At 31.8% G+C, this 9745-nt stretch overlaps 2 protein-coding genes across 2 annotated transcripts; both read left to right on the forward strand.

Moving 5' to 3' along the window:
- Positions 1-2460: 2460 nt before the first annotated feature.
- Positions 2461-3513, forward strand: LOC109020187 (putative disease resistance protein RGA4). The gene has a single exon (XM_019002609.1). It carries the CDS (start codon positions 2461-2463, stop codon positions 3511-3513), a length of 1053 nt encoding a protein of 350 aa, XP_018858154.1.
- Positions 3514-3581: 68 nt separating this feature from the next.
- Positions 3582-8819, forward strand: LOC109018346 (disease resistance protein RGA2-like). The gene is made up of 4 exons (XM_035689240.1): positions 3582-4736; positions 8146-8259; positions 8571-8622; positions 8725-8819. The coding sequence occupies exons 1-4, from the start codon at positions 3582-3584 to the stop codon at positions 8817-8819; spliced, it is 1416 nt and encodes a 471-aa protein (XP_035545133.1).
- The last annotated feature ends 926 nt before the right edge of the window (positions 8820-9745 follow it).

Consider the following 9745-nt stretch of genomic DNA (forward strand, 5'->3'; position numbering starts at 1 on the left):
ACTTTTTAAGTATTCTCGTACTTTTAAAAATACTTTACATACCAAACAATTTAAAATACTCTCAATGGGACCCACAAACTCACTTCAATCTCTACTCATAACTATTCACAAAATTTCTATAATACTTATCACTATTATATATAAATAAAAAATAAAATCACTATAATATTTATCACTATTAAATATAAATAAAAAAAATAAAATCATTGTAATATATAAATAAAAAATAAAATCACTATAATATATAAATAAAAAATAAAATCACTATAATATTTATCACTATTAAATATAAATAAAAAAATCATTATAATATATAAATAATAAAAATACTATAATATATAAATAAAAAATATTTATCACTATAATATATAAGTAAAAAATAAAATTACTATAATATATAAATAAAAAATAAAATCACTATAATATATAAATAAAAAATATTTATCACTATAATATATAAATAAAAAATAAAAACACTATAATATATAAATAAAAAATAAAATCACTATAATATTTATCACTATTAAATATAAATAAAAAAATCATTATAATATAAAAAAATCACTATAATATATAAATAAAAAATATTTATCACTATTATATATAAATAAAAAATAAAATCACGATAATATATAAATAAAAAATAAAATCACTATAATATATAAATAAAAAATAAAATCAATATAATATGTAAATAAAAAGTATTTATCACTATTATATATAAATAAAAAATAAAATCTCTATAATATATAAATAAAAAATAAAATCACTATAATATATAAATAAAAAATAAAATCACTATAATATTTATCACTATTAAATATAAATAAAAAAATAAAATCATTATAATATATAAATAAAAAAATAAAATCACTATAATATATAAATAAAAAATAAAATCACTATAATATTTATCACAATTAAATATAAAAAAAATCATGATAATATATAAATAAATAAAAATCACTATAATATATAAATAAAAAATATTTATCACTATTATACATAAATAAAAAATAAAATCGCTATAATATATAAATAAAAAATAAAATCACTATAATATATATATATAAAAAATAAAATCACTATTATATATAAATAAAAAATAAACTACTATAATATTTATCACTATTATATATAAATTAAAAATAAAATCACTATAATATATAAATAAAAAATAACATTACTATAATATTTATAACTATTATATATATATAAATAATCTCATTATAATATTTATCACAATTATATATAAATTAAAAATAAAATCATTATACTATTTATCATTATTATATATAAAAATAAAATAAAATCACTACAATATTTATTAATATTAAAAAATCACTATAATAAAATCATTATAATATTTATTACTAAAAATCAAATCACTATAATATTTATGGGACCCACACATTTTTCAACTACCTACTCAAAAGTCAACAACTCAACATACTTCACACATCCAAACAACTCAAAATACTCTCAATGGGACCCACAAACTCACTCCAATCTCTACTCATAACTATTCACAAACATTCTCAACACTTCTCAACACTTTTCAACACCCAAACGTACCCTTAGTAATGTTTGATATGTAATGCATGTGTTTTGTTATATATATATATATATATATATAAACTACTGTGTGAACTACAGCCCTGCCCAAAACCCTCCATCCATATTGGCATACTGCTCTCTATGCCAAAATTTCTTCAAGTAAAATGATAATGTAATCAATGATTTTGTCTCTTCATTTTAATCAGGTATATATTTAATTTTTTTGAATTATATTTTTATAATGTTTCAAAAGGTAACAATAAATATATTAATATTTTTTTATATTTTTTTAAAAATATTCACCGCTATCGGCATAGTAGTAACCCTCAAAATAATCATAATAATAGTTTTGCAGTGCAGAACTCTATTTTTATTTTTTTTTCTCATTTTACATATTTGCACCATAAATGATTGTCTTGTCAAGTTGTCTGTGTACCATTCACCAATGCAAAAGCATTAGTACATATAGCCTGCCATGATCATGTTGCAATGCTAGCTGCCTTAATAATTCCTACCTACTCGTCCTACAGGGAGTCAAGTCAACTATATCAACCAAGAGGCCAGAAATACGGTTTCAGTTTATCCACTTCCTTCCTAAGAAAAACATGGCTGATCTTGCCTCTGCCCTCGCTGGTAGTCTCCTTGAGAAATTAGGCTCTTTAGTTTATCGAGAGCTCTACTTGGCATGGGGTGTCCAGAGCGACGTACAAAAGCTTGAGCGCACGATTTTAACTATTAAGATCGTGCTCTTGGATGCTGAAAGCAAGCAAGCAAGCAAGCAATCCCAAGCTCAGCGTCTGGCTTGGGCAGCTCAAAGATATCTTATATGATATAGAAGATGTGATGGATGAAATTGAGTATAAAGTTTTAAGGAAACAAGCGATTACAACATATGGAAGCGCTATGGCAAAGGTACGCCATTTCTTTTCGTCCCCCATGGCACTTTCATCCCGTTTAAAATTGGCTCACAAAATCAAGAACATTAGAGAGAGGTTAGATGAGATTAATGCTGAGAAGGTTCAGTTTGATCTCACTGAACGGCATGAAGAGGTGCATGTCAATCCCTTGTGGAGGGAGAAGACACATTCCTTTATTGATCCTTCAACGGTCATCGGTAGGCATGGTGACAAAGAAGAAATAAAAAAGAGTTTGATGCACCCAAATCCCACTAGAAATCTTAATATAATTGCCATAGTTGGATTAGGAGGTATGGGAAAGACCACACTTGCCAAGGCAGTTTACAATGACGAATCCGTAGTTAATCATTTTCAGTTGAGAATGTGGGTTTGTGTATCTGATAATTTTAATGTTACAAGATTGGTGGAAGAAATCCTTAAATCTGCTGGTGGTAGAGTTGATAAGAATTCAAGTAATGAAGATACATTGCAGACTAGTTTGAGAGAACTTTTAAAGGATAAAAGGTTTCTACTGGTCTTAGACGATGTCTGGAATGAAAATAGAAATAAATGGACTGAACTGAGAGATTTGCTAACTGGAGGGTCGCATGGAAGTGTCATTGTTGTAACGACACGTAGTCGCAGGGTTTCTTCCATTTTAGACCCTATTTATACACATTCTGTAGAAGGTCTATCAAAAGAAGAAAGTTTGTCTTTGTTTGTGAAATGTGCATTCAAGGAAGGAGAAGACAAATTATATCCAAACCTTTTACCAATTGCGGATGAAATAGTGAAAAAGTGTAAATGGGTTCCATTGGCCGTGAAGAGTTTAGGTGGTCTACTTTATTCGGAAGTCGATGAAAGTGAGTGGGAATTGGTGAGAGGTAACGAGATCTGGGAATTGGAAGAAAATGAGGGAGGCATCTTACCTGCATTGCAATTGAGCTATAATCAATTGCCAATTCATTTGAAGCGATGCTTTGCCTATTGCGTTAATTTTCCAAAGGATCATGAATTCGAGAATATTGTTAAATTGAACATTGGGTGGCACATGGATTAATCCTCCAAATGTCTGCTAACAAAAAAAAAGAGTTGGAAGATATTGGAGACTTGTACATTAAAGAGTTAATGTCGATATGTTTCTTCCAAGATCTTAATGAATATAAGTTTTGCGTGTATTCCTTCAAAATGCATGATCTCGTCCATGATCTTGTGCTCTCTATTGGCCATGAAGAGTGGTTGGAAATAGACTCTGACAATAAAGACGTGGCCTCGACAGTTCGTCATTTGTCAATTTCATCTAGTGACCAACAAGTTTCAAAGTTCTCGAACAAGTTAACTAATGTGAGGAGCATCATATTCCAAACCAAACCACACGTGTCCTCAGTTGAAGCATGCATCTCAAGATTCAAGTCTTTACGTGTGCTAGCTATACCTAATTCAGATTTTGAGAATTTGCCAAGTTCCATTGGTACTCAAAAGCATTTGAGATATCTCAACCTATCTGGTAATGAGTCAATCAAGAAGCTTCCTAATTCCATTTGCAAGCTGCACAATTTGCAAACATTGTTGCTTCATGGATGTTCTAACCTTGAACGACTGCCCAAAGATATGAGGAACATGATCAACCTTAGGTTTCTTACTATTTCAACAAAAGATACATGCTTGTTCGTGAATGGAGTATGTTGCTTCAATTCTCTTCAGATTTTATTTGTGATGGGATGTCCAAGACTTGAATGCTTGTTTCCACAGATGGACAGGTGCCTCACCAACCTTCGTACATTGGTTTTTGGAGGATGTGAAAGTTTGATCTCTTTGCCACTTATTGTCAAGCACCTAACTACCTTAGAGTCATTGTACATTGTTTATTGTCTGGAGATGGATTTGACGGGAGGAGAAAGAGATGCACAAGATCTCAATTTGAGACTCAAAAGCTTGCATATTAAAGCGTTACCAAAGTTGGAGATTTTACCCGAATGGCTCTTAAGATCTGCAAACACTTTAAAGCACCTACGTATCAAGGAGTGTGAAAATCTCAAGGTGTTGCCAGAGTGGTTACCAACTCTGAAATCACTTCAGACATTGGAGATCACTAGCTGCTATGAGCTATCATCTCTACCGGAGGGGATTCATCATATGAAAACATTAAGAAAACTGAAGATTAAATATTGTCCTGAACTCGTTACTCATTTAGAAGACTTGTCCAACATACCAGAGCTCGAACTCGATTCTGAAGATGATCAAGAAGATGATGGGGATTCTGAAAAAGGTGAAGATGATGAGGTAATGTGATTTTGTCTTCTTATTTCAATCGTAAATCATTTTTATAATCACATATTATATATGTTAGATTTTATTACTCTCCCCTTCAATTTTATATATCTACATGCATGGATTTGCAGCTTCGACCTTAATTCAACGAGCCACGAGTCGAAGCGAATGCCAGCCTGAACTGACGTAGCTTTGATCGGTACCTATATATATATATATATATGTTATTTGGATTGGTGAATAATTATGTATTTGCTTCGGTACCTATATCTATCTTTTTTCAATATATAACATGCTTCACTAGTATTTGTTCGGTAATATATAATGTATTGGCAACGGCATGAGTACTACTGCAGAAATTGATATTTTATTATTATTTCTTTAAAAAATCTCAATTTCCATTGAAGAATCGTGTACTGCTCAATTGGTTAGTAACTTTTGTCTAAAAGATTAATTGGAGGTCGTTCTTTATTATATAAAAGGAAGAAGAAGATCGAGGAGAATCATGATGAGTTAATTAATGGCAGTTTTGTGATTTCGGCATCTTACTAATTTGGAGTAAATCTATAGATTCAAATCCAAATTTTATTTGCCTAGCTAAGTCGAAAAACTAAATTTACCCTCTTCCATATGCATGCTACGACTGTTAAGCATTTCTATCTCAAAAGAAACAAGGAAATTGAAAGCTGCAACTATATATTTCACACCTAATTTATAAAATTATTTATTTTTTGATTCATTTATTAAATGATGTATTCATAAATATAAAACTTTGACCAATTACTAAATAATGCAACTTGTATAATTGTGACGCCCTAGCGCTTGTGATTTGGTGGGATGCGACGCAGGGATGTTGAATGCTCAAGTCATACACCCCTCGCATATTATGAGAAATGTGTGCCGACATATTTAAATAATGTGTACTATTACGTCGCAACGGAATATAAAAAGTCAGTCAAAAAATCCAACTAATAGTACCAGAAAAATTTACATTACATTACCATCCTAGTGTCCGTAAGTCACAAAATTTCGAACCATAATATTAAAATTTTTCAAGAATAACAAAGAGTCAAAAATTTACACTTTATGTAGAACAAATAATCCCGATCTTCACTCCTTAGGTTTAGTCGGACCTTCATACTCGTATTTATCCTCTACATCAAAATCACCTCGAAACCGCAAGTAGGGACACCCCATTGAAATTTTCGCAAAACCTCAACAAGTAGAACAAAGTCTAACACTCAAAATACGTACAAGTGGAAAAGAAAAATTATGCAAACAAAAAAATATGAAATAATATAATATTTGACATATTTTAAAAAATAACAATAAACATGGCATGATTTAGGGGCCGAGGAATAAGTAGTTGAAAAACAATGGATATTATCAAAAACAAAAGTTGAAAAGGTTGAGTGCATGATTGAATGACAGATAGGCGAGCGTGGATGAGTCCGATTCGGAAAAGCAAGAGGGCAAAAGTTTGTACCTTGAGGGTTTTTGGCTGAGGGGTTGGTGCTATTATGGATTTCCTTATCTTTCTTTTTCTTCGCAGCCTTTCTCTTCTTGGGACCGGATGGCATGATTGAATAATTTGAATTGGAGGCTGCTCTCATGGGTGAATCGGAGGGCTGAACAAAATAACCGTGAGCCTGACCCGATTTAGCAACCCGATTCGAAGTGAAAAATCCGACCCGTTTAAGGGAAAACAGAAATGAAATTCCCAAACCCTGTTTTTTTTTTTTTTAAAAAAAAAAAACGGGTGATACCTGATTTTAGTCTAAAACGGGTTCATCTTTGGCCTTTCACATAAGGAAAACACAATACCCAAAGAATATTTTCACTGAAATCTTTTTTAATTTTTTTTATTTAATGATTAAATAAGTATTTTTAAATGACTTTGTGATTTTTTTTTTTATTTTTAAAAAATATCTAAATACTTTTAAAAGATGATGAAAGAAAAAGTAAAAAAAATTAAAAAAAAAAACAGTTTAAGTGATCGGTAGAGAATTTCGCTGTGGACGTAGCAACGTCCTTCACAGACTCACATCTCAACTTTCTCTCCTTTCTCTCTCTCGACGCTCACTCTCTCCCTCGCAGCTCACTCTCTCTCTCATTCTCACTGAGTTCACTCTGTCTCCCAAGTCCCAACTCCGTGGCTCTGTCATTCTCTCAGACTCAAGCGCATCTTCACTTTCTCAGGTAAGGATTATTTGAAGGTTACGTTCGGTTTGGGTTTCGGCATAATCCATAATCCAAATACCCACTATATGTTTGCAGATCTACCATTTACAAATGTTTTTCTCTCTCTAAATCTTTCATTTTTTTTCTAGTACTTTATTCTAACTTCGTCCCTATCTTCCTCAACGTGCACAAACTGTGTTTTGCGCATACAAAACAGGTTCGGCTTCCCACATTGATGGCTTTCTAAATCTGTCTTCCAAGTGCAGAAACTATCAAAGTAGTACATAGATGAGTTCCATGGTCATTTCCACAGGGACAATAGTATTCATTCTAAGCAAACATATAATGAAGTGTATTTTGTGTGAGGAGCTTGCTTGTGAAAGGGCTATTTATGCAACCAAGAAAAGAAACAAGAAAAGTATATTTATGTACTGATTTTGAAGTGTATTAATGAAGAATGGTTTGGATCTTTTCTCTATTTTTTTTGAATAATTTTTTGAATGCTTATAGACTTAAAAGAAATGGAAATAGAAAGAAATGAGAAAAGAAATTGAATGCTAGAGAAATGGGTGCAGGAAATGTAGAGATTGCAATAATATCAAAACAAGTGACACAAAATGTCAAACACTTGGGCTACAAGAATGTTTCCTCCTTTTCCAAACTCTCATTAAGAGGTCTAACTCTATAACTCAATTGTCAATCTAGTCTAAGCATTAACAATCGGAAAATGAAGATTTAAAACTAGATTTCTAGTCTAAAGTATCTATAGAGTGCAAATAAATTTACTATGAATACTAACCTTGAAAATATTACCAAGTTTCTGCTGTGCCTTACGTCAACAGTAGAAGAAGAACAAGAGTTTTTGGTTTTGACTTATCTCAACAAAATCAACTTGCAAAACTATAAAATGGATTTTTATCATATCAGAATCACTCTAATCAGTAGTTTAGTGCAAGAGAATCCATATCTTGTAGCTCAAGCTGTAAACTTAGCCTAACATCATTTTCTCTAGAAAATAGAAATTAAAACAAGTAAACTCAAACTCATAAAAGGGTGCACTATGCATAACAAAACTGTCGAAAAAAAATCCAGAATCTCTACCACTGAGATAATAAAATCCACTCAAACCAAAAGTCTGGAAGCCTAAAATCTCCAAAAGAAAAAATGAAAAAAAAAACGAAAGAGACGGCGCACGGCAAAAATCTTTCCTTTTATACTGTGCGTACGTTTCGTTCTCCAGCTGCGTTTCGCATCTTCAGCCCAGGTTCCCTCCCGCATGCTGCGTTCTGCGTCTCCAGCCTTGAAGCCACAATCTGCTTGTCCAGAAGCTGCCCGTGTGAGCTGCTCTGCACCTGTGAGGCCACACTCCCTCCACTCAGTCCTGTGTGCATGAGTTTCTAGTGTCTTTTTTTGGATGTTGTTGTGCCAGTTGAGTATTTCCAAGAATACCCATGTACTTTTAACATCTTTCCCACAATGCCCTATAACATAAGTAAGATATGAGATTAAAATTTTGAGATATTAATTTTTGGTGTGGACCAGCTGCATTACAACACTTTTCAAGTCCAAAATACCAGAATTTAATATTGAGTCAAGTACTAAAAACTACTACATAATTAAGTTCTTAATTCATTTTTTGGTTAAACAATTCATTCACTTTCGCAGCTTAATCATGTAGTTTTTGACACTTTATCACACATCACCGGCCTTTCTCTTCGTATGTATTTTTGTCTGCCACTCTTTCCTTGATTGCATTGTGTTATTGTTATGTGTCCTGTTGTAAGTTATATTGAGTTACTTTACTTTTTCTGATATGCAGTGTCTGCGACCATTGATTTTCGTTTCCGAGCTTCGTGCTCAGTTGTGTTGTTTTGTGATATCGTATCATATACTGTGGTTCTTATGATTGAATGATTTGAAGCTGGAATTTCTGATCTGGGTTTGTATCATTTGCATTATGTTTGGCCCATTTGGTTGTTACAGATGATTATTTTGCTCATACCATGCAATAAAATTTATGTTTTAACTTATTCTGAAAATCTCGTGTTGGATATGGCATTCTATTGCTGGGGTTCCCGTTTTTTTAAAACATCAATTTCATATACTAATATTGCTTGGGATAATTCTTGCATTATGATAATCTTTTTGGCAGTATATTAACCATATCAAATTGATGAGGTATAACAATTTATACAAGATATAATATAACAAGTAAAAGGACAAGGAAGAATTGAGGCAGTTGCCATGTTCGGTGTTCCCATGTGTTCTACCTCAAGTGTGTAGATCAATGGCTCTAGCCTCCAAATTATATCTTGTTTGTCCTCTTTGTAAATTGTACTAGGACTCGGATTGGCCCTGCTTTGTGGCATTGTAATGAATAATACATTGTACATGGTGAAACCTTTTGGCATTCAAACATCAGACTTCTTTTCAAGCTGCTAGCATGTGAATAACTGTTCATGCATGGTAGATTATTAGTACATTAATTTATGTTGGAACCAAAGCATGGTGCTAGACAATAGAAAAGCAAAAGAATTATCTGGCTCAGAGTGCAGCTCAAGAATTTTTAGTTGAGCCAATACAAAGCATGCAGCAGAAGAAAACTTAGCATATTTCTTTTGTGATTTGGCACACCCTCCGGAAAACAGAAGGAAGAAAAATGGAAGGCAATATACTTAATTAGATTGATTTGAATACTTGGGCATGCATGCATGTCTTGTCTTTTAATGTATTTTTTTTCTTTCCACATGAAAAATGATATAATGAAGAGCTCCTAAAGGGTAACGTCTGATTAATGAGTCTAAACTAATAATGCATCTACAAATTAAAGCTGCCCCTCT

Source organism: Juglans regia, chromosome 4, assembly GCF_001411555.2.
Source record: "Juglans regia cultivar Chandler chromosome 4, Walnut 2.0, whole genome shotgun sequence".
NCBI lineage: Eukaryota > Viridiplantae > Streptophyta > Magnoliopsida > Fagales > Juglandaceae > Juglans > Juglans regia.